Here is a 26,326-nt window from a genome sequence, read left to right as displayed (position 1 = left end):
GAATTGATCAAAAATATTGCTCAAACTGCATAGTGATAAAAATATATTGAGCAGTGAAATCCTGGTGGGTGCTGCTGCTGAATGAATTGAATTTTGATAGTCAAGCCAGGATGAATATAGATTAGTAGCTCATGTTTCAGCGACACTTAGGGTCCTGATCCCATATGTATTCAATTGAATTGTTATTTGCCTTTATGTGTTACATGTTAATTCTCAGCATGTTCTGCCTATGGTCCCAGTGCAACAGGTGTTTATTGGATTTATTGTTTTTAGGCAAGACAAAGTTTCACTTATTAAAGGTCTGCTTCATGAATTATTTCCAAATTTTTGGTGTGGGAAGGGAATACTATGCAGTATCAGGTTAATTAAGGAAACCAAGAGCGCAAGTGGCATTCTTCTTGAATTTGGTATGATAGCTGAAAATGGAGATGAGTCTTTTTCTGCTCTTAATTTTGCATCTGTTTGGAGGTCAAGAGGATAATTTTCCTACCAAATCACACAGGGGAAAGTTCTTTAGAGGCTGAGCAAGTATCAGCTCCTATTTAGGTGAGCAGAAGACCCAGGCACTCCATAGCTTTCATCCATGGGCATTAGTAATTTGATGTTTGGGATCCATGGGTCAACACTTTGAATTTCCTTTGTGTGATACAGGCGGGCATGTGCTTTGTGCAGGACAAGACTGTGTGTGATGCACTATATGACATAAAAACTGTCACTCCAACTCCATTTCATAGCATTAGTAGCTAATTCTGTGATTTTAAGTAGCTTAGTTGCAGCTTGAGTTACTTCTTAAGTGGAATGAAGGTGACAGAATTTGCCCAGATGTCAAATCAGCTCTTGATATTTTATACTGAACTTTTTTTTGTTTTTCATGTGAAGTAAACCAAGGCAGACTAATTGTAAGAGTTGCACCTGGTAGCAGTTTGCTAAACAGTTTGTGTCCTATTTCAGCTATAGGAAAAGTCTCTTTTGTTCCAATGAGTTAAAAGCTCTAAATTAACTAAGAGGAAAATGATTCATAAAGGAAAGGTAGGGGTTTTTTTCAGCTAGTAGGACTGCAATAATTAAGGTGATGCAGGCTGGTTTTTAAGTGCTGAATCTCCAAAGTATGTTGCAAAATACTTGAAGGATTACTGATCCGAGAACAAATGCAATGTGCAGCTCTGCACTCTGCAATTCTTCTTAAGTACCTGCCTTGGAATAAGTCATATCTTGCAGGTCTGGGCTGGCATATGTAGTACCATGTAAGGTTTAGTCTTACTGACGCTTGTTCAAAACTGTTATTACCTCTTATTGATAGAGTTGAAGGGAATGTTCAATTTTTCACATTATTTTGTAAATTTAAAATATTTTTGCGTCTATCTGTGTGATAGTTAACTACAATAAGAAGCATCTGTCTTAATTTAGTGCCAGCTGGTGCGTTATAGATGCGATCGCAGCTTCGAATGTCAGAAAGATTCCTTTCACTGAACTGAAATGTTTTTGAATTAGACCTGTATGCTTCTCTACCAAACCCAGGAACTAAAATGTCAGGGCAAGGCAGTGCAAGAAAAGGAAACTTATTTAAAAAACATGTGATATATTTCTTTCATATCAGCCTAACAGTTTGAGACAATCTAATTTGCCTTATGGGTTTTGAAGGTGGTGGGAATGGTCATGCTTTCAAGTTTATTTCCTCAGTCAGGAAGCACAGAAACTTATTTCTGTATAAAATCAAAATGGAGATATCCTGTCTCCAGGAGCTAGGGCTTCTAGAAAAATAAGTACTAGGAAACTTGCACTAAAAGTGAGGGAGGTGGGGAGGATAAACCCTTCACTAACAGGAGAATATCCATATAGATCTTTTGCTCTTGCAGCAGTCCTGAATGCTGGAAGAAAAGTGGATTTCTTTTGTGGTTTTAGGTACAGATGAGGAAGGTTGCACTGTGTTAAATAATGCAAAGTACCTTTGCCAGAATGGACTTGGATCTTAGTCACAGTCTCTTGTTATCATTTCTTTGCTGGCTATTTTGACAGTCTTTGAAATGCTAGAAATGCTGTTTTGCCAGATTGTTCTTCCCTTTCACATGTTAATGTGCTGTTCTGTAGAGCTGGATTTCTAACTGGTCAGTGCTCAGCTCTGATCTGATTTTCAAGGGAGTTCTGGCCCTTCTGGATGCCCTGGGAAAGGCTGAGGTTTTAGCTAAAACATTGACAGAGGCAAGAAGCCCTTGCTCAGAGTCTTGTAGACATCTCTACACATCATAGGCTGTGTATATGGGAAGCAATGATGTCCCAGCTGGCAGGAGACAGCTGATGGATTTGCACCACTGCGTCATTCTCATCTTCTCCAGATCCCCTCTTCAGACATAAACAGTTCTATCAGCTAAGTCCAGAAATCCAGCCAGCCCGGTAGCCTGTCTCCAAAAATGTCCAGTAGCAGATGTGCAGGAAAAAGTACGAAGATAAAGTAAGCAAACAGTGATACCTCCCCAGAATATTCCCCAACTCACCATTAAATAGTGTTTCGAGGTAAATCTTTTGTGTTTAGTAGCCTCAGATGAATTTTATTCCATTAAAACATCCCATAATTTTGTAAACTTATACAACTACCGCCGATGTCCCATGGCAAGGAGCTGCAGAGCTTACCTACTCGCTGAACCATCACAGAACCATGTGTTGCTCTGGGTAACGGGAGCCGATTCCCTCCTTGCTCACTGGATTTCTGCATCAGTTTGAGATACTCTGAATCCAGAGTTTTCACTGCAGATGTATAGACACAGGCAGATGTATTTGTATGACTATACATACCAGTATATGTAATTATGGCTGCAAGGATTTGATATTTGGTTGCAGACCTCCACCTCTGTGCATGCTACCATCATTTCATGGCTTTTGGTACCTGAGCTGATAAGATTAACATTTTCTCTGCATGATTCAGTTTTACTGATTCTGCAACAAAATCAACCTTTGCTTTTTGTAAGGAACAGAAGAATCGAGTGCTTCATGATGGAAAGCCTACATTATTACATCTGCCTTTTGCTGCTGTGACTGATGGGATTTTGGACATGCTTTAAAATGAGGGGAAGAGTAGCTAGCCTGTTAGCTAAGACTGCACAACACAGGAAAACCCCTTATCACCTTAAATCTTGGTCCCTTTTATGTGTTTTTCCTCAGTGCTGTTTTTCACCAAGAACAAATTATTTCACTGCCTGCCCAAGCTTTCTCCTAAAAGCCCCATCAAGTTTCATGTCTACTCAGATATTTTTTAGCTCAGTTTCTGTCCCCATCTGGAGAAGGATAAATTTTGCCTTTACATAGATATATATGGGTTCTGAGATGCTGTTTAACAAGAGTCTTTCCTCTCTGAGTCCAAGGACTTTTTCATTCCCTTTGCAAACTCCTGGGGAGTGTCATAAGGCCTGAAGATTTTTTCCTGCCTGAAAGGTCCAGGTGTAAACTGTTGTCTCTCAAATTGGCAAATCAGTCCATGATGCAAGGCTGTGAAGACTATCTGCCCCCTCACTTCTGTATGGGAGACTTACAGTAATATATAAGATAGAGTAGTGTATAGAAATATCATTATGTATTACATAGTTACATATCATATGATTGTCTCTAAATATATATACAAACATGCATGAATATATATGGGTGCTTTACGTACAGTCATATGTACATAATATACCAGCAAAGATTTGTCCATGTTTAGGATGAAAAAAAAAAAAGTGATGCCTGTCACCAACATCCTGCACATGGCCTCTTGGTTTCTGTGGTTCTTTCAGTCCCCACATCCTTACACCTAGGTTCCCGCCAGCTTTAATCCAGCAGGATCCAAATCCTCATACTCCCTTTTCCCTTTCTTCGTACCAAGTGCAAAATGTATGCAAGCAAATCCCACTCTAATTGTACAGAGGTTTTTTTTTTCACCAGTGCTTCAGGCACTGTGAGAACAGGGGCAGGAGGACTTCCAAGAGCTTCACCTCCATTCAGGAGAGGTATTAGAGTCACAGAATCATGGAATCATTTTGGTTGGAAGAGACCCTCAAGATCATTCTGTCCAACTGTTAACCTAACTCTGGCACTAAACCATGTCCCTAAGAACCTCATCTCTGTGTCTCTTAAACCCCTCCAGGGATGGTGACTCCACCACTTCCCTGGGCAGCCTGTTCCGGTGCCTGATGACTCTGTGAAGAAATTTTTCCTCATATCCAATCTGAACCTTCTCTGGAGCAACTTGAGGCCATTTCCTCTCGTCCTATCACTTGCCACTTGGGAAAAGAGACCAACCCCCTCCATGCTCCAACCTCCTTTCAGGCAGTTGCAGACAGCGATCAGGTCTCCCCTCAGTTCTCCAGGTTAAACAGCCCCAGTTCCCTCAGCGCTCCTCATCAGACTTGTGCTTCAGACCCTTCACCAACTTTGTTGCCCTCCTCTGAGTGCTCATGGTTCAGGCCAGTGCAGATTTAGGAGATAAAAGGCTGAGGCATCAAAAAATATCTAGGGGGAGGCTTTGAAAAGTCCACGTCAGCCTCAAGTGCCCCTGTGGGCCCAGCCCAGCTGCAGACTCTTCCTGGAGAAGTGCACATGTCATGCACGTGTACAACATATATGTGCCTCTGAGGAGCTGGTTTTTTCTGTTAAAACTCTGAACGGCTTTTTTTCATTTAGTTGCACTGTGTAAAATTAAACTTGAATAAATAATTACCACTCTCAGTGAACTACAGTTAATGGGAACGCAGTGTAGTACATTAATCTCTGTATTTATGAGGAAAGACAGGTTGTTTTGGAGAATCTGGTTGGTTTTGTTTTCATTCAGTACTTATCGCATTTGTAACAGGCAAATGAGAACCATAAGTGTGTGGGGGAAACGTCAAATTCAAGAACCGTTAAATGCTTCCAACATTTTACACTTTCTGAAGAGAATAAACCACAATGTAAGAGGAGCTTATAGCTTCAACATTCAAATCCAGTGACTGGTGGCTCATGGAGGAGTGAATAGATTCGGTTCATCATGTCCCAGCCTTTCTGAGGAACCCAGTGCAGCTCACTGCCTCACTGAACTGAAGCCCATGAGAAGTTCTTTTGAAGTCTGTGAATGGTGATGTCATTTATCCACGGTTTGGGTCCACATTCTGTAACACAACATCATGCAGAGATTTGGAGTGAGCATCCACTACTTTCAACCTCTTGGCTTGAATTAACTATGTATTACCTTAGATTCCCGCATTTCTGTGGGAAAATCGTAATAGTCCATGTTATGGAATTCTGTCTCTTTAACTGCTCTCTGCAGCTGATGGAAGCAGGACTCAATTCTGTCTTGTGTCCACCTCAGAGAGCAAATCCATTAAGCAATTTTGTGCATTTCAGAAAAGGTCTGTCTTCTATAAATTATGTAACTGTGCTTAGTATGTCTGTAAACCAGGTTTTGAACTGTAAGTATAGGCAAGGGCAATTAACTGCAAAGGGTAATTTCTAAACAGTACATTAGAGAAATGATATGTTACTAGGAAATGCCCGGCGATAAGGAAATAGTTTAAAGCAACCTGTTTTATAAATTATACCATCTATATTATGTATTGTAGTTAATTTTGATTACATAAAAATATGTAGAATTATTTAAAAGCAGTTCAATGAGAATGCAGTTATAACCTTTCTAAAATATGATTTTGCTATACGGGCTTTTGTTAGAAAATAAAAAGAAGGAAATGAAGGTAAGCACTTTCACGTTTTATTTTACTCTACAAGAGAAATATTAGATATGTTTTACTAGATACAATACCTAAAGCAGAGATAGAAATAGAGAAATAAAACCTCTGACCCCCAAAAGTAATAAGATTGGATAAATTATTACTCTGGTCTATGTTCTCAAAATAGAGTTGACTGAAATGTTGCGAGATCTTAAAGGTGGAAGTATTAAAATATATTTCCTTTTCTATCCCCAAATCATTAACCTTCACCAAGGGGCTGCTTGAGGTACCTGAAATCAATAGCAATACCACCACTGGCTGATGGATTTTAGTTTCCTTTTAATAACTGCTAAAAGAAGGAGCTTGGATATCATTGGTATTTGAAACAAAAAATGCCCTTTGCACCATGGTTTCTGGTTCAGGATTTTAGGCGTCAGCCACAAACCCCACGCCACAGCCCTTGCCCAGCCCGTGGCTGGTGAGCAGCTGGAAAGCCAGAGGCAGCTTTTGGATGCTTGAGGGTGCTTTCTGCTTCTGCCTCTTCTCAGAGCAACCATTGGGTCCAAGCCTTAAAGTGTCTCTCCAGTCTACATCCATACTGGTGTTTTGGTTGGGTCAGGAGTGTTGTTTTTGAGTCTAATGTCCTGATCCTCGCCGCTTGGTCCTGTTTTGTTGTCTCGCACAGCTGTCCGGGGGTGTGGATTCCTCGCAGAGGAAAAGAAACTGGGAGATGCAGAGGAGCACATCTCATGCACTTCCACGCCCTGGAAATCTTCTGACCATGGGACTGGACTACAGCTAGTCCTAAGTCCTCAAAATGTGCTGGGTGAATGTCAGGTCCTCAGCATCATCTGTTCTGCTATACTGCCTACCAATGCAGAAATAGACATTGTGTGTAATTTTCACATCTGGTTGAAGTTATTTATATTTGCAGGTGTTTAAGGTGTCAAATACTGTCTTACTCAGCGAATATTTAAAGACAGACTTAAGTGTAAGCCTCTAATTAAGTGGATGTGTTTAGGTTTAGAACTAGACTTCTCGATCTGTTCAAGATTTAGAGCCAGTTATTTAAAGGTTAAAAGTCTCAGGGAGGATTTTGGTGGGTTTTCAGAAGGAGTGTTGCCACTCACACTGAAGTAAAATGTTTAAATGTCCTTTAAAATGTTGTCCTTGGGCCTTGGAAGCTGGCTCTTACAGCACGCTGCAAAGCTATGGTGATGTAGGAACCTAGATGTCATGGGCTTTTGGTAAGAGCAGGACTCCTAAGCCACTTAGGAAATATTCAATCACCTGAACATTAGTTAAGTGCTTATTATATTCAGGAGCCTTTGAAAAACCTATTACCTGCATCTTCAGCTACAAGGAGACCTTTACCATCTGGCTTTTATGCTTTGTGACACTTCACAGTCTATAAATACCTTAAAAACTTGTGGCTACAACTAAGGATACTCAGGTACCTCAGATACTTTTAAAACTTCTGCCCTCACTAGCTTTCACAGTTGGGAGCTTAGGTGAGAATATTTGGAAGCATAAGACAGTTTGGGAATAAATCATTTGTGTGCTGAAGAACACTGCATAAGTTTTGCCTTTTAACAATTTTTTCCTGCTGTTTTTCAGGTAAAGGTGATGTGTTTGGTGATATCTTCTGGAAGGAAACCAGTCTGGCCCATGCATGTGCCAATGTACGGGCTCTGACATACTGCGATTTACATATTATTAAACGAGAAGCCTTGCTTAAAGTGTTGGACTTTTATACTGCTTTTGCAAACTCATTCTCAAGGAATCTCACGCTCACCTGCAATTTGAGAAAACGGGTAAGGCGACTGCTCTTCTTTTCCTCTTTCTCTTACAACGAGATTGCACACTCTTGCAGACTGTTTGCAGTGTTTACAACCCCCAGCTTACTCTTGATGTTTTCAGGTCATTGCAGATTAACTGGCCTTTCAATAAATGTCGTCACTGTTCGTTAATGATGGCTCAATAAAAGTTTCCCGTAGATTTGCAGCTCTGAGAAGCAGTCCTAGCAGGGTGACATATTAATTTCTTTTCCTTTTCTTCACAGTTGCTAGGTTTTGGCTTTTTTTTTTTTTTTTTCTCATTGCATAATGTATAAAGTTATATTTTACAGTCTGATGGAATCTAGATTCTATATTTCTGAGGTAAGGTTTCGTCTCTCACCTGCTAAGATAGAGGACGGAGGACAGTCTGATGGATCTGCATGGCATAAACCAACTAGGAGAAATTTATTGATATTAAATAAATAAAATGTACTCAGCAAAAGTATTATATTAATACCTAATTCTCACTTGCATAGCTTAGAATTTTAATATGGCAAGGTTAATAAAGCTTGGTAGCAATTTCACATTCACAGCTCACTTCTAAAACCCTCTGCTCATTTTATAATCAATCAGAAATGCTCACTGTCCATTAGTCCTTTCAAAGAACACTCCATCTAAAAATTAATTAGCTATAAGGACGTATCTTGAAAACAGGTTAAGGGATTCTTTAATTTACATTGCGGCTGCAAAATTTAATCTTGATGATGGTTTTCTAAGATTGATGAGCGTTATATAAATTTCATTTGCATAAAGAAATCTCATAACAATGATTTATAGATTATTGAGCATTAAACTGTGATCCTCTAGCTGCTGAAACGTATTTTTTTTGCAGCTGTACCTACAACATCTCACCCGATAATGTACCGAGACTACCTCAGTATTTCTCAAGACAATTTCAGCCTCTACAGTAACAGGAGTTCAGGACAACTAGAATTTTACTTTTCTGAGTCTAGTTTCGGTCTAGCCACTGGAGCATCTTACAAATGCTTCTTTCAAAGGAAGTTTAATTTTTAGTGCATTCCTCGTGCTCATTTCTATACCAAGTATGGCACAAAATACCCATGGCAAAAAGCAGATGCAATAGGATTACAGTTCCCCTCTGTCTGTGCTGGAGACTGAAAGAGCTGAATTATAATCAGGTTTGGTTCCAGCTTGTCAGCTTACCCCTGGCTTTAAGCTTGTTAACTCTGCTTCTGACCCAAAGAAGGTCTTTGGGGTTTGAAAACTGGTTTGGGGTTTCTAGCTATCGCCTCTCTGTTGATAAGATGTCCTCCAAGCCTTGACTTCAGCATCCCCCCCTTGCCATCTCGCCTACCTGTGACATGCCACCAGCTACAGTCCTGTGATCGCAGTTCTGCTCAGGCGTTACTGACAGTGATTTCATGGGACAAAATAATGCCATATACATTCTGCCAAAATGTATTCTTTCCTTCTTAAAACTGTGAACCTGTCACTTCAGCTACCTTCCTGGGACTCCCCTTCCCCCATTAGCCGTGACAAGGTTGTGTACAGCAAAAACATGTACAGATCTTTTCCTGACAGGTCGATGTGCTGGAGTTCAACTCTCTAGTCCAGGGATGCATATGGGGAACAGCCTCTTGGCTGGGTCTTCATGGATTTTCTTCTCTCTCACACACCCTTATTAAGGAAAATTGGTTCCCCTGCAGGGCCTTGGCATAGGGAGTCACCCCGGGGGAAACACTCGTGGAGCTCAGTTGTCCAATACAGATACCTGCTGGGTGTTATGTACATGGACTTTGCTGTGGGGGCAGTGAATCAAAGCAAGAAGGAGCAGCACTTCTAAAGAAACGTTAGGTTTTGCAGAAGGAAAGGAAATGTTTGTTGGGGACATATGTGGGCATTATGTGAGAGTGGATGGGGAGTCAAAGAAAGGTTGTTTCAATGTGGTACCTGCAGGGTAGAGTTATTTTCTCTAAAAGTTGGATGATGATTTCCAAGCTAGTCACTGGTCACCTTTATAGACCATGAGGAATGGTTCCTCCAGAAGACAATCTTGTGGCCCCTCTTCAGGGCCCCATCTGGGGTGGGAAAACCATCCCCTTTCTGTTGGCTTTTGAGAGAGTCTGTCATCACTAACTTTTGAGTACCTAGAGTACATCAGATGAACTCCACCTGTGATGTCTCATTCAGTTTTACTCAAAAAGTATTTTCGGAGGAGTTTTTCTTCTAGTATTGCAGTAAGATGTGCTGAGCCAGAGCCTGGTTTGCAGAAATTCTGTGTATTGTTCCCAGGCACAAAATACATCATGCTACTTTCAGCACCAGCGACACAATTTAAGTCCTGTTACATAAAGTATTTCAGGGGATTGTTTCAAACCTCCTGTCTGCTGAAAGTATACATGATTCCCTGTTGGGCACAGAAGTGTTTGATGGTAAGTTCATCTCTTAAAAAAAAGCAGTGGCATCCAGGACAGTTTCATCAGGTGAACAGAATGCAGTTTTTCAGGTAGTGAGATCGGGCTGACAGAGCTGCACTGTACTGCAGCAGTTTGTGCTGGAGTCATGAAATCTAAATGGAAATAAAATAATTGTCTCCTTTAATTGATTTCAATAAAAATACACTTAGCACTTTTTCTACATAGTCATCACTTGTAAGGTTTGACATTTAATTATAACAGAAATACACTCCTTGCAGTTCTGTGCTCAAGAAAATCACTATTCTCGCTGTCAAAAATATATAGGCAGAATTGTTCTTTCATCAGGTTTGCTCTTCGAAATACTCCTGCATGTATTTGGGTCCACACACATTCACACGTGTTTGTGCTGCATTGTCCCTCAACAAGCACTTAGATGTAGCCATAGACTGCAAAACAATTTAGACGTTCAAAAGGCTAATAAATTAATAATAGTACTGAGCATGAAAGGTTAGTTCCACATGACAGGGAAGAGAAAGTCACGCTGAAGTTGTTTTCTCACTCCCAAATAACATTTAGAGGCCTGGTATGTTGAGTGACCTACTTAAGGCATCTACTCAGCGTGCTATTATCAACTCTGGATTTTTGTTTTTTTGGTGTTTTTTTTTGTGTTAGGTAGCTCAGCCTTCATGGTGCATTTGTGAGCCCATAAAGTAAGCATGCCTGCTAGCTTTTCGACCTGCAGTCATCTTTCCTGCCCTGGGTGGCGAGGTGACTTTTAATCTGTAATTGCAAAGTATTGCAGCATACTGTGTTTCGTGCTCTGAAATCTTTATGCCACATCTAACATCACTAATGTACACTCCAAGGCAGAACCAGGACTTAGAGCTTTTTTTCCAAACTGGGAAAAATAATTAATCTATAAAGATATCCTTTAAAATCACAATGAGATTACATAGCTGCCTGTGAAGACTGAAAGTTATAAAGCATTATTTAGGATGATTCTTCAAAGAGTTAATTACTGCCTTCTGATGTTGGAAGAGAATATTAATAATGTGTAATTCATTAAGTGCCTTTCAAGATTTCACACAGCTGGAGGAGGGCCTCTCTGCAAGCCTGAGCCATGGAGATGAGCCTGAGGATGGGAGTCAAGACAGACCTTTCGGAGGCGCAAACCAGTATAACTAAATGTACATTTTATTGTTGGTCAAAATTCAGGAAGCCAGGCCTACATCAAGCTACCAAATGTGTTCCCACAGAAAACAAGAGTTCAGCTGAAATCTTTTTAAAGGTTTTTTTTTTTTTTCCCTTTTCTCATCATTGCTTCCATTTGCACCAGCTAATGCACCACTTCCCCCTAACTGCTAGACCAGCGCAGGCTGCGCAAGTGCAGGAAAAAAATCAAACTGAAATTTGGGCCTTCCTGAAATCATGGCTAAAATTGTCCAGTAACGCAAAGATTTCCCTCCCCCAGCTTTTAAGGTGCAGGGTCCCATACTGCTGTTTTCTACCATGCGCAAAATTAGTTGTGTTAAAGAACTGAGTCAGGAGCAGCCAGGGAAGAGAACAATTGTCTGTATAGGAGCTCTGGTGCATTTGCCTTTGGAAGGTGTGCTGGAAAGTGAGCCAAGGAGACGTGAGGAGAGAAGAGTGACTTTAAGGCACTAAAATGCCATCCATAGAGGCTTGATTCTTTTCCCTGTGATGCTCTTAAAGCCAGAGACAACACTGTGAGTGACTGGTGTTATCTAGTTCTCCCAGCACACTGTGTATCTCTGAGGCTTTTTAGCAGGTGAGGCCACCAGACTGTCTTAAACGCATGTCCTGGTTTTCTGTTTCAGATTAGAATAATTTATTTTTAAATTTTACTTCTGTTTTTGATTGAGGTTTTAGTGAACTGCATGTTGTTTCTTGACTGAATCACTCATCATTTCTGTGTCACATAGTTTTTAGAAAAGCTTTATTTTAATTTGAATTCTGCGTTTGTGTCTCCTAAAAGTGAAGGTTGCACCGAGGTTCATTCAGGATCCCTCTTCTTTTTTGTTTTTGAGGCTCTCCAGATGGTGTCCTATATTAGCAAGTGTCCTGATGCAGAAGCAATGTCAGAGACAGAAATCATTGCTCTGCATATTGGCCCTTGCTCCTGAAGGTTGCACATGTTCTGGTGAACCTGAGGACTTTCACAGGTTTTGAGCTCTGAAAGCCATTCACAATTACAGCATCTTAATTCAGAGCTGTTTGCACTTTGCCAGCTGGTGCTCACACTCAGGCCTGATCAGTTGTGGGGAGTGACTTGCTCACATAGGAAGGGATGAGAGTATCATCCTTGGGTAACTCTGGCAAACAGAAAGCTGCAGGGTAACTGTGGAGCTGGACATGCTGAACACCTCCTCTGCCCAGTGGTCCATCTGCGTTGGCAGGTCCATCATCTATTTTCACCTTTTTCAGTCTATTATTGGGAGCTTTTGCCATGTGGGACAGCAATGATGGCAAAACCTATCTGGGAAAAAAACAAGTTTTTCCATCACTATTAATGAAGATAAGCAGGGGAGAAGAACATGCTGCATAGGGAACTGCTTTGACTAATAATGTAGATCAGCTGGTGGGGGCTTCAGTGGGGTCCTGGATTCCCATTCTGTGATAAGGAATGTGCCCACCCCCAGGCTGGTACTCGGTCCTCATCCATCTCTCACTCCTGGTACTTTTCTTTTGCGTGTACAGCTTATTCCTCTGCTGGTTTGAGGCAGTGGCCAGGGTCTCAGGGAGTGCAGAATCAAGCCTCTGGAAGGGCAGATCCAACAGATCAATTTTTATTATGGTTTGTATGGCCAGCAGGCTTTTGGCATGACTTAGAGTTTGTAACTCGATGGCTTGCTCAAGCCTATTGAAAATCACTTTGATCTACTTCTTGATGGCAACGTGGATGGCAGGTTTCCTTTCCCTGTCTGTATCTTTTCAGGGACTCAATCGTATGTCCTGCTGCTTGCTGCCCCTAGCCGAGGCAAGGGGACGCAGAGGGGTTCCCCTGCCAGGCATGGTGACACCTCTTATTTCTTGGGGCCAAAACACAGAGTGATGTTAGTCACATTATGTTTGGGTATTTACAGCTCTTGATTCATTACTGCGGTAACAGGCAACTCTCTTGCAACCATGGCAAAGGATTCTCAGCTCATCTCTTACTTTTCTTCCTCTCTCCTCACCTGTAACTCCTTTAAGCAATAAGGTCAGCTCAATTTGGACATAAAGGGGGAACTTCATGCTCCCTCTCACAGACTAGCCTTGTCTTTAATTTCGCCAAATTTCCTTTCTCCATCTCCATGTGAGAAAGGAAAGATTGTTTTACCCTGTCTCAGGATACTCCTGCCCTTTCCTGTCCCTCTCTGATCTTTAGTTATCTGGGCTTTTTTCTCTTCTTTTATATGAATATATTGTCCCAGAAAATGAAGTCCTATAGCTATAGTTTAGCTGTAGCGACAGTTTAACATGATTATAGAGCAAATAAATTATACTCTCTAAAATCAATATGTTTTTGTTTTCTTCACATCTTAGCAGACTCAGCAGCTTCCGTTATGCTTGAAGAATCTTCCACTTAAGACAATTTTTTAAAAAATCTTTGTTGTTTGGCTTCATTTCATTCACAGCTATCTCCAGATATGTTAATATTCCATTCCAGTATTTCCTGAAGGACTGTTTCATGGATTTAGACCTGATACCACCACTGATGGTGTCTAGACTTATCTATTGACCGTGCATGCGACAGAAGAGCCCACTTCAAACACTCAAACAACGTGGCCTCGTCCCACCTGCCAATTGACTGTGGTCCCTGGCTGGTCTGTGCCCAGGAATTTCTTGAGAAACTGCTAATGGCTCTGGGCCAAACCCGTCTGAGGGATTTATCTGTATGGAGAATGGAACCATTCCTTGCGTATTTGTAGCTGTGTGATTGCAGACAGCCCAGCACAGTCCATGCTACACTTTCAGCCATCAAGAGACGCACACGATTCCTTCTGCACGAGGGTTACGGATCTGAGGCTAGAGCTTTTCTGCAGGTCTTCCATCTCCTGCTCCCTCAAGCGATTCCTTGTGTGTTTCCTCCCCTTCAGGGGCATGGGGATTTGAATTTGAGATAGTCAAAGCAAGGAAGTGAGTTCTCGGAGGACCATTCATGACTTTGCTAGGTAGAAGAGCAGCATAAAAATTCAGAGAGAAAGCTGCAGCAGCGTTACCTTCACCCCTCTGTGCCTCTCTGCCAGACGGCATGGGATAGCCGTCTGAGCAGAGAGATCGCTGTAAAAGCTATTGATGGGTTTGCTTTCTCACTCTTTTTTTTTTTTTTCCTGGTAGCTGTGAACCTGACGCTTTTCTGTGTGCCTCACTCCCTCCGCTCTCCTTTTCCCCACTCCATCATCTCCCTTATGGTGGTCTCTTCTGGGCACCCTTCAGGTCATACGGACCATGGGAAATTGGGAGTACGGGAGCAGTCACACCTCTGGGCCCCTCCCTGGAGGCACAGAGGGAGGACAGTGGTTTTCTCTCCTCCAACAAGCACAATATTCTCCCTTGGCTGCAACCATGTTTGTGGACAGGTGCAGAAGTGGGAGGTAAACCTGGAATCTCTCCTCTCCTTACCACCTCTAGGACGTGAGTATCTTAGTAAGTGTTTAAGTACTTACCTGAAAAACAGGACACTCTGTACTCCCCAGGGTCTTTGGGAGATCTAGGGTAGCATGGGCTTGTGGCACAGTCTGGATTAATATATTTTGCTTTTAGACTGCAGGCAGATGCAGAGATTAGCCAGCGCACCGTCATCTTTAATAGTCTTTCAGAGCCACATTAATCCCACAGGGCACCAGCAGGCCCCTATTCTATTCTGAATATAATCTCTAAATTAAATACCTTCCTCAGAGGTCCTGACCCTGCTTCTGTAGGAGCGAGAGGCAAAGCACCACCAACTTTGTTAAAAGTAGGACTCAGCCCCATTCCGATAATCCTTTGGCATTACAGAGGTAGACATATTTTTTTCCCGTACATGTAGCTTCTCTTTTTAAATCTAAATCAAAAGGACATTTGATCTTGTTTGTCGGGCTATTATTTTAGTGTAGGTTTTTGTTGAGAAATGCAAGGCAATTTAGCATGCTTTTCGTTCAAGGATCTTTGAACAGTATGGTATGGCTGAAAAAAAAAATCGTGTGCTGATGTGCTGCTTTCTGCATGCAGGGACACAGCAGCTGTTATGAAAGGCACTCTGCTGATTTATCCCAGCGAAAGGTATCAGTGTCTCTTCTTCAGGCAGGCAATGCAAACTGGGTGATTTATTAGTGTGTGGAAAGATCATTAAACATGAAAAGTCAGGGATGGGCAGCATCCGTAGGAAAACAAAAGTGTAAACTGGCCATGTTAAAGTGAAGATCCAGATTGATGACAATTTGCTATTGTGCTTTTTGTGAATTAATACCATTTTCTTGTTTAGAAAGCTCTCATAATTAAGAGACTCTCTTTAGTTGACTCAGAAAGCCTTCTGCAGGCTGTCTGCTAATATCGATTCAGAGCAGTGTTGCTTGCACCGGACTTGAATGATGATAAAAAAATAAATCAAAGGTTTACTATTTTTAATCTCATAAATATTAAAAGATAAATATTTTGTGTTCACCTCCCCTCATTGATTAAAACTGATGCTTTTAATCTCTTCCAGCTGCTCAGGAGGGGGAGGCAATGTGCGTGGTGCAATGGGAAGCAAAATTGCCCTTTAATTTTGGATTGCCAGTTAAGAAGGTTTTTATCATCAGCCCCTCCTGTGTTTTTATGTTGTGATGAGCATCGGCACTGGCAACTCAGCCAGCAGCAGATCACCATCCCTGTCCTTGAGCTTCCCCTGTGGGCTGTGGCTTTGCCAGGCTTAGCTCTACGGCAGCTCTCCTTTGGGCAGGCATCCTAACGAAGCCCATCTCCCCCCGCTAGTTTTATGTGACTCCTCTGGTGCCTAATATGTCATGGGAGCATTACAAATGCATCTGTGTTACTGCTGAGAGTAGCCAATTTATTCTGTGATGCCTTCAGCATCCCTGGGAGCTGCCAGTTCCCTGCTTTTGGACTCACCTCTATTATATAGAACTGTGCTTAATGCTGAGGCCACCGGTGTCTAAGCAGGTAGGATTTGCACAGAAAGTGGGGAAAGAAGTCTGTTGTGTTATCTCACCCCTCTCCAAACAATTAGCCCAGGGCAGTGGATGTCTTTTTGCATGGGCTGCTGAGCCTAATTATCAGGTAGATCTACAACTTTTCCAACATGATAACCAAAAAAAAAAAAGAGGGAAATGTTACAAAACGGAGATGATTAATTCCAAGTGCTTTGGTTGCTTCTGTCCTTGCTTCCTGGAGCTGAACAGCGGACATTTTAGCAACACAACACAGTATGATTTGCATGTATTGAAATGAGTTTCTACACCAGACTTCTCACTCCTCAAACCTTACTTCTACAAGACTGGGAATGCCAGTTGCGATGCACCCAAAACTGTGTCTGGGGAAAGAGAACTTCTGCCTGCTCATTGGTATCGTACAAATGGATTCCCAGAGGCTTCACAAGGAACAGACAGAGCTTTAGCATTGATCCAAGTGGGAGTTTTCTGGCTCTGCCCAAAATGGGATCTGTTTCATCCAATCTAGAGATGATCGGTAACAAATTCACAGCTGTTTTGCACTGGAGAGTGCACTGATTTTATTCTTGCCTCCCCCTCTTCAAACAGGGTTTTGCCTTGGGTTGCACATAAGGGCTTCTCAGCAGTTACATACTATAAGCCTGTAAAATGCTAAATAAAACTCCCTGCATAAGTTCTTTCTTTTCTGTGCAATTATAAATCCATCCATTTATTGTTTTGCAGGACACACTTCACCCAAATGTGCTGCTTCAGCATGTGATAATCATTGCAGTCATGCAAATCCTAGATTTACCTTGCTTTGAATGCTATTTTTGCCTTCTACAGCAAAGAAATAGTGCGTGTAAGAAAGTATTAAATTGTACACAAAGTGCAAGAGAAACTTTGTGGGGAAGCTTGCATGAATCCCACTAGTTTTAGTTAAAAATAAAACCCAGCCTGTCACTTCCAACTTAGTGATGGCTGATTGACTGTGCCGTTTTTAATTGTCAGTCAGTTGCTGTGATTAGCAAGCTGCTGCAGTTTAGGTCCTATGCAAAAGAAGACTGGAGGAGCAATTCTGAGAGTAGCTGATTTCCAGATATGCCAGAGGTGGGCATAGCTGTCGGGAGGGACAGAGGGATTCCAGGAAGCACCTGAAATAATGTGAGTCTCCTGTTATTACACTTTTGAGCAACTTGCTGAAAGGCAAAAATCTTCTGTGTTTTTAGGAAGGAATATATATTATTAATGCATGTTTTTTCCTCATATTTTTACTTCTCCATTTTCACAGCCCTTAGTCTTAATCTGTTTCCCTTCCTAAACATAACAAAAACATAATATAGTTTTCAGATGTAGATTATTGTTAAAAAAGGAGCATAGTGTAAGCAGTTACAAAAGTCTCTGGTTCTCTGAACTCCATTAATTAAACTGTCAGTGATCTTTTGAACCTTGGGACCTCCCCTCAAACTTTTTGATGAATTGCAGGTTATTTTATTAGTACGCCAGAAATCTGCCTTCAGCTATGAAAAGGATCTTGTATGGTGCTTCCTATCTAAATATTTCCATCAGTCCCTGTACTTCCAGACTTATATCTCCGTGCCTCGTAGAGTACATATCCCTTTTGGAAACAGTTCGTTGTCATCTGTTTTTTATTACGGACAGCACTCCCGTTACCACAGGAACAGGCTTTGGCTTTTTCTGAGAGCCCAAAACACTTTGCACTCCCTTAAAGATGTGAAAATGGAGACCTAAGCAACCAGCAGATGACAGCAGCAAAGAACAGCCATTTCTAAGCAGGGTATTTCTACCAATTAGCTGAAATGTAGCATTTTTATTAAGATTAGCTTTGCTTTTCCACTGGTGCGCATCGCTCACCCCTCAGTGCACACACATCCAGTTTTCCTTCTCCATATCCCTGACTTTGTCAGGGCATCTCAGCACTTAATTTCTGTGTCTGTTTTCACTGATTCTGCCTTCCTTGACTGCCTGCCATTGTAATGAATTTCCATCTCCATCATGTGTCTAAGGCAAATCCATTTTTAAATGGAACAGTTGTTGGTAGTTCAGAGCAGCTCAATTTTGAATGACATCCATCCTTCTCTGAGGCTGTATTAGCCCTCCTGCCAAAGCAGAAACTTAAATAGATGAGCCGAATCATGCATGTTTTTCATGTGTTATTAATTGTCTTTGTTTCCATTTGTTAAAGGACTCAGCCAATACCCTCAAGATGTTCTCCAAAAGTACGTGAATACTAATTTACAAGCACAACGCAGCCATGCATTAATATACCAAACAGATGCCTGATGGATCTGCGTGAACCATCAGCATTTGTCAGAAAGTTTGAACCAAGGCATTATTTGCCCTGTGGTCCATCAGGATCATGTCCCATGAAGAGCTTCTCCCAGACCAGTTGTGCTCAAACTCAGCCCAATGTGTCAGATAGCTGTAGTAGGGTAGGTAAGGACTCTGGTTGGACAGAGATTGACCTTGCAAAATCCCCAACAGCCTTCTTCAACCTTACTAGCCTTCTTGTGGGCAGACGCTCTTTCTCCATGGATCAGCCCTGCCCCATTGGTGGAACATCTGGCACAGCTGCACATCTGTAGGCATCCCCTAGCATCTAAGATGGGTGCTTGACCTCAGCAAGGAGAGTCAACCTCCTAGAAGTGCCTGGACAAGACTTTTGTGGGAGAAGGTGACTGAAGAACTGGTGTCTCATGTGGGAGGTTTAGACTTAGCTGGATTTTTCAGACACCAGAAAAAAAAATAAATCAAACCAGAGAAAAACAGAGAAGATGCATTAGCCGAAGTCTCAGGGGTCAAAAGGACTACTGGGAAGTGAACGCAGCATCTGAGGTGGAAAGGTAACAGAGCCACAGGTAGAGATCTGTACTTCTGTCTGGTGTCTCTCTGCATCGTTGCAGCAGCGTTTATCGTGTACCAGCTGGTGTTTTGTTAATTGTGTGTGCACAGGGAATGGTAGAAAAGATACAAACAGTGTGTAAACGGGGTGCGGCATAGTTACAAATGGGGAAATACAGAATCATCAATGTTATCGATTGCAAAAACCTGTTATTTGTTCAGGTGCAGGGTTTTCTTACTAGCCTCAGACGGGGGAGAGGACAAATCAACTGGACTAACTCCAGTTTTACATGACGAGGTCATTTCTGATCACTTTTAAAGCCAGATTTGCCAAAGTATACAATACTGAGGATTACAAACTAATTTGTTTGGGTCTGGAGCAATGAGATAAGCTAAGGCTGCAAAAACAGCAGGCTCAGCCTCTAAGGAGCATCCTGTGTCAGTGCCTTAATACATGGATAGGAACATAAAACAGTGCTGATGAGCTTTACAGAGATCCACATCTAGAAAAAAGGTGATGGCTGCGATATAGGTGTTAGGGAAAATCAAATGAAAAAAACTGAAGGACCTTTTCCCCGAGAATAGACTAAATGCCAGGACACAATAGAATGATACCCACAACTAGGATATAGCCAGATCACTAAAATCCTCCCCAGCAGAGCCTTATCTTATTGTCATGAAAGCCCAGGGATTGATTTGATGCAGTCACTATGTAAATGGGAAGGAAATGGCTCTTCACCACACCATCTGTTCATCCTATCCCCATAGCCCTACTAGTTAACTCTTCTGTGCTGTCTCTTCTTCTTGCTGATACCCTTCAGAAATAAATACAAAGCTCTGCAGAGTCACCAGTTCCTCAGTCACATCTTCTGAGGTTAGAGAAAACATCTGGTGGTCCCCTTGGGGACAGACAGAGCACTTGGTCCTCCCTGGGTGTTTGTCACATAGGTAACCTGCTGGGTTTGCCCACAGGAGGCTCTGATGCAACTGTCATTAGCTGCTTCATTTCTGCAGAAGTAACCTTCAGGGAACAGTGCACTTCTCTTTGTGGGGAAGTTTCACATGGCTGATGCAGTATTTCTGTGCTCTCGTAGGAAGTTTACTAGTTGGTGGATAATTCTCCTCCAGGCTCTTCTGTCTGTGGGTGATTTTCCTTGACTTTCTGCCCCAGAGAGGAAGAACTCTTCCCTGGTGCAGGTTCATGTATGAGGAAATACTAGCAACATCATTGAAATGGGGTCTTTGCGCTCTACAAAATTTTCAGTTGATTATGCCATAAATAGAAGGCCCCATGCACTGCTGCCAATTACGGATGTCTCTGAAAAACTGTAATACCTTCAATCTCTTGAGCTAAAGCACCCTCAGTGGCAGCTCTACTGACCACTTTTGGCTAAAGGGAGATGCTTAGGTGAAATTAGCATGTCCTTTTCATAGTATATTTCTTCTTGACTGGGTAATCTTCAATGTTTGCATGCTTATGTCTTGGGTCTTCTCCTCAAGGGATTGCCCCCACTGAAGCACTGGCTGCAATTGTATTAAAGGCAGTTACAGGATGTTTCAACATCCAGGTCTCCTTACTCACACGCTGCCAACTGAGAGCTCTTGGCTGGGAAAATTTTAGCTCCTGCGATGTTTCACTTGAAGAATCCCAGGGATACTTGTTAAGATGATTTCACAAGCTTTCTATAGTTAAATGAAGTAGGCATTAGGAGTTTAAATAACCTTTTGGTCTTTTTTTACCTGTTAAATTTGGAATTCTCAATGGTTCAACTGAGTTATTTCACGTCTATTATGCAGTGGGCTGACCCTTTCTTTCAGTCAGTGAGTGATCTGCCAGAGCTGTTCATCTTTCCTGAGTCTTGATTTCAGTTTAAGGGAACTGCCAGGTCACACTGCCAGTGGGTTTTGTTCTGGCAGAGATGTGAGTTGCTGAATTGCCCTTGTTCGTTCTCCCTTGCAGCATCCCTGTAGCTTTGTTTGCAGGGTATCCCATGGGAAAGGTAGCACAGGGATACACCCGGCAGTCATCTGAGCTTGTATTTCATCCAAAAGATCCGTAGAAAGGCAGTGAGCACTGGCAGCACTTACCTGGATGTGATCCAGGCAGGTTCGGTCTTCTCTGGTATGGCAATAGGCTGTATTTGTGGGTCAAGAAGGAAAAGAAGTCACTGCGAGGTAACTTTAGCGTGTCTGGTTGGCTGAAAGCAAAACCATAGTGCAGTGCGAGCTTTGGGCTTGAAAGCAGCAGACCCAGATTAGAGCAGATATGAACTGAGCCTAATTAATCCTGCCTTTTTGCAGGGGGATGCTATGATGCTACAACGGGGATCTTTGTGCCCTTCTCTGTGGTGCAGCGTAGACATACCCTCACCTTCAGCCCCAGGAGCATTTAAAAGATCAAGTCCTTGCCTGGGGTCTAGAAGCAAAGGGGAAACAAGCAAATGACTGTCCAGCCACCAGCCTAAATCTTTTCTACTCAGGAACACTACCGTGTTTTCAAAGTAGCTTGAACCTGGATTCAGTGCTTCTCCCCACCAGACTGGTCTCCACTATGAGACCTGGTTCAGGTGAGGAATGTCTGTCAGTGAGAGAGCAGGACGATTTACCTCTGTTTTGTGATATGGAAAGATACAACAAGGTTTGATGCCTTGGCTCTTCAAGGTACAGAGACGGCCCATTGTCCCTTTCGTTTTGGTCTCTTGTTCATATGTTCTACCCTTTAAAATTATTTCTTCATTTCTGACTCATCACTTCCAAACAAAACTGATGGTGTTCTACATCACATGGACTGGAAGTGCTTTGTTTTAATTGAAGCTCCTGTTATAAAAGCTTTTCAATAAATTAACAAAACCTTGCAAATGATGAAGTGAACAGAGTAGCTGGTAGCACATTCTGTATAAAACCAAAGTTTCTGAAAGCCAGGGAGGATGTCCTCAATGTCAAAAGCAAGGCTCATAGCAAGAGTTGTTATCTTTTGTTAGACAAGTTGATATAGCTGGAAAAAAATCAACAAGCTTTCAGTTGCAAAGCACTTTTTCAGGTCTGAAGACTTCAGATTAAATTTCAGACACTTTATAGTCTGGTACAGTAATATTTAAGGAAAAAAACCATAATGATTCCAATTAATTTAAATTCCCACTTAGAGAGGAGAGAATAGTTCATTTTGGGAACAATTTGCAGGTTTTTTTTGCTGATGTATTACTTTGTAAATGGAGAGTCTCTCTTAGGCATTTATTGAGACCATTTGGTTTTCAGACAGAAACCCATAAGAGGCAAAAACATAGAGAAAAACCCATGAATTCTGCAAATCCTCTAGGCCCATGTTCTGTGTGGTTTTGTGCTAGGGATATGCAGGAATACTGGGTCTGTCACAAGTAGGACTGACCAGAAGCCAAATATTAAGGGGTTTTTTTGATTTCTCATTGGAATAAAAGCAAGACCTGAAAATTTTCTCTAAATAAACAGAGATAGTTCTGCTCACCTCCCCACCCTCTTTCCAACACAAACCTAAACAGCAGTAAAATTGTCTTGAACACAATTCAATTTCAGCAATTAACTGCAATTACAGTTGAGCCCTTCCAACTATTTGAAATCCAGGTCTATATTTCCCAGACTGGACAGTAACAAGAAGAAAGTCTATGATTATGTTAATGATTTATTTAACTTTAATATATCTCTTAATATATTTAGTCTTTTTGCAGTATGGCTTTTCCTATTATGAGGTTTCTGGGCTGGAAACCTATGTTCCACCTCTTGTTCATCCGCTGAGCAGCTCAATGACCCTGGGCAAGTGATATGTGACCTTTCTGTGCCCTGGTTTTGGCATCTGTCAAAACAGGCAGCAGCGTGAATGCTGCTTTCTCCAATACAGGGAAAGAAGAGTGGTAGATTAGTACTGCATAGTATTATTGATGATTGATTTTCTGTTCCAAGTTAAATCAGGCTGAAGAGCGGGTTGAAGAGTCATTTGGCACTTTTCTCCATCCCAGAGAGCACCATTTCTGCAGTCTGCCCAAGCTCAAACCACCCCACTGTCATCTGGAGGCTTTGAACTATCTTTCCCCATTTATGCTGAGAAGCATATAACTTGTAGGAGATACTGCACTGGGCAAAGCAAAGGCTGCTTTCTTCGAGGAGTTTTTTTTTTTTTTTTTAATAATCTGTGGTAAAATGCACAGACCATAACTCATCTGCACCACAGCAAAGCCTGAATCAATGGACAGCGCTGCTTACTGACATTTCATTAGGCCAGTGCCATGGCAGATATTGATGCAGTGGCCCATAGAAGTTTGCAAGGACCAGTTGGAAACCGTCCTGTTGAAGGGGCACTGTCTCACAGTGAGCTCTGGGCTGGGAGGCAATGGGAAGCTCCCTTCAGCTCCTGAGTCCTAGAGTTCCCAATGGTGATGTGCTGGCAGGACTGGTGGTGGCAACCTTGTCTTAGTGCACCAACTGGTGGTATGTGTCACCAGCTATATATGTCAATGTGGAGTTCTAAAAGTCATGGGATGGATTTGTTGAGGTGAGTGGAGGCTGGCTGTGCTGGTATTCTCCACATCCAGTGAAAGATCTTGGGTCTACTGAGCTTGGATTTTTAGCATTCTGCAGGACTCCTCTTTCCCAGGGGTTGGAAATCCAGAATGGGCCCCATAAGTACCTCAGCCTCCCTTCATGCAGGAGCTCTGCTATACAGAGCAAAAAACATCTGCAAGTTAGAAAGTCCAGCAAGAGTCTTAGAAATCTGTTCCTCTCTGCCTTAGTACCAGGCAGAGATGTAGGAGAAATATCTCCCCTGTCCTTTGCTCCCTCTAATAACTGCTTCAGTAAGGAAGAGAAGGGGAAAGGGAAGTGGAAGGGGAAAGGGAAAGGGAAGGAGAGATGAGTATGAGATACTCTCCATCAGGAGCACATCTGCAAGAAGGAGAGATTGGTAGAAGGAGGCAGAGAGCAGGGGGAATCATTTAGTTTGCTCACCCACCAAATGACCAGCCCAGGCTAGACTTGTTTACATGGGAGAGTTGTTATGGAGTAAAGGAAGGCGTGAGTTTAAATCCCAGAGTGGATAAACTCAATCAGTGAGAAGGAACAAGGTTTCCCATGAGACACTATTCAGTAATAGTTACACTGCAACAGTTATCCCAAAATCGCTCTCTGCTCAATTTCCCCATGTTTAACCGTCTCTCTGTTGTATACAAAATCCAAATTAGGCCCTGATTCAACAAAGTATTTCAGCTCCTTTGTCCAATTTAGTTGTTGTATTGAGTTCAGCGTAGGATTTAGGGTCCTGAAAAGGAATTAGGAGGCTAAAGCTAGGCTTCATTTTCCCCAGTTGTGACAGGAGCCCCATAGTAGAAACTGTGTCTCTTTGGATCGTGGTCACAGCTCAGTCTTCCAAGGCCACACAGATCAATACTCCTCTCTGCAATGGACTGACCCTAAACTAGGCCAACTGGTGATAGACCCTTTGTGAAAATACCATAAATTAAGAAATAAAGTAGCCTTGCTGGTTTATTCTTTAAAATAATCTTGTCTATATGTGGAAGGTGCATTTTGCTGTCTTTGATAGTACTGGAGAAATAGGTCTGACTGTTCTGCAACTTGCAGAGGCATCTGCTGTTTGGTTAAAGCAAAGAAAACAGAAAATAGTGAGGGCAAAGCAGCAAAAGGAGTCATCAGCTTCAATTCTAGAGTCTTGTTTACAAATCATGGCAAAACTCCCCACTTCTAAAGGTGCACAGGGCCCTTCTTCAGCAGCCCTTTCCAAGCAGAAACACAGAGCCCAGCAGGCATCAGATACAACAGCTAACCCTGCAGCAGCAGAAAATCCATATGTTGTTTTCTCCAGGAATACAAAGAGAAGGAGGCCTCTGTAAGCGCTGAATATATGGACAGGAGTTGCTCAGGTCAGGGCAACTGAAAGAACAGAAGAGCTCCTGATTCAGGAGTCTGAGTTTCTCTCAAAAAGTGTTCTTGTGGTTGATTGTAAATGTGTGCAATTGTGCAAACAGAGTAGGAGGCTTTGGCATCTCATCTCAATCTGACTCCTTAGCTCAGCACATGCTTAGTTAAACATATGATCACACCCCTTTGAAGAACCAGTGCCCATCACTCAAGCTGAGCAATTTGGCTGATTCTTCCTTGCAAAGTAGGTGTCAATGCTACCCTCAGTCAAGGTCTGACTGATGCTTCAGGGCATCAGCAAAGGCTTTCATGTAGCATTGTACATCTGTTGTGCACTGCCCTAGGTGTCTCAGTGCAGCGGTGCCTTGGGCTCTTAATCTTGAGTTGAAATCCTAAGAACACCTATGTGTATTTTTTGATGGCTTTTTTTTAATGTGGCCTGTCTCTGCTATCAGCCTTGGATCCTAGTCTCTCAGTTGTAAATAGTTAGCAATGATAGAAGGTTTTCCAATTAATTGCAGAAATGAGGGCAGTGTTATTATTCTCTCTTATACTGGGAGAGATGGAGACGTGAAGAGACAGTGTGATTTGCACAAGACCTTCCACTTGGCCAAAGGTCAGGCCAGCAGAATAATCCATTCTCCTGAATCCCAGCCTGGTGCTGTATGATTTGAGCCCTGATGCTCTCAGGATGTGATAAATGTGACTTGGATTTATGTGACAAATGTGACTTGGATCCCTGCCTGCTTCTGTTCTCTTTCTTCTTCAATCCAGACGTGTTTTAAAGTAGAACAGGGTGACTTCAGATCCATAGCAAGTATGAAGTAGATGGGGCAAACTCTCAACAACTCTCTTCTTAATATGCATGTGTGTTCACAAATGCAGATCAGCCTAATTGGCTGCCAGCATGCACAGATGTCTCTCTGCAAGAGTAGTCGGGTGCCGTGTGAATTGATTGCAAACACAAAATGGAACCAGATTAAAATTTGACTTACAGTAACCAATTTCTAAACACAGAGCAGACAGTAATGAGGTGATGGAAGTTCTGGGCTCTGGAAAATCAGTTATTGGCTGTTGTTAGGTTCTTCTGAAGGGTCCCTCCCTACATGCCCCGCTTTTTCTTTAGATGAGCAACTTGAAGGACACAGTTCTTAATGAAGTCACGATGAAAGGATTAACCCCTTTCTTGCACATATAATAAAATGCCATTACATTTCCCTTAAAAGAGATTTTTCTCCTTTCCTTGAAGTGAAATCACTTTGTTAGTTGGATTGGAAATCTTCACATCTCTTACAAGTCAATTCTATAATCACTTAGGAGGAAACTACCTGAATACAGTTTCTCCAAAGCAAAATTAAAATGTGCTTGGTAGCAGGCTTTTGCATGCCACTGTGTCTGTGAAGTCAGGATCAATGGAAATTTGCAGAAAGGCTATTATTTACTGTTTCTTTCAAGCAGCCAGCAGACTAACCTACAAAAATCTTCTTTTCCTCCAAAATCCAGCAAAGAAAGACTCTTTAGTTAAATGCTCCTATCCCAGAGATTAA

General features: G+C 42.1%; 1 protein-coding gene across 1 annotated transcript in view; it reads left to right on the top strand.

The window, feature by feature from the left end:
• KCNH5 (potassium voltage-gated channel subfamily H member 5) overlaps window positions 1-26,326 on the top strand; it is a 156,936-nt gene that overhangs the window by 120,285 nt on the left and 10,325 nt on the right. The window contains exon 10 of the mRNA XM_065636117.1: window positions 7,287-7,483. Within this exon, the coding sequence (XP_065492189.1) occupies window positions 7,287-7,483 (197 nt within the window). The remainder of the gene's footprint in view (window positions 1-7,286; window positions 7,484-26,326) is intronic.

Source organism: Caloenas nicobarica, chromosome 5 (assembly GCF_036013445.1).
Source record: "Caloenas nicobarica isolate bCalNic1 chromosome 5, bCalNic1.hap1, whole genome shotgun sequence".
Lineage (NCBI taxonomy): Eukaryota > Metazoa > Chordata > Aves > Columbiformes > Columbidae > Caloenas > Caloenas nicobarica.
This window is presented reverse-complemented; position numbering and strand designations above follow the sequence as displayed.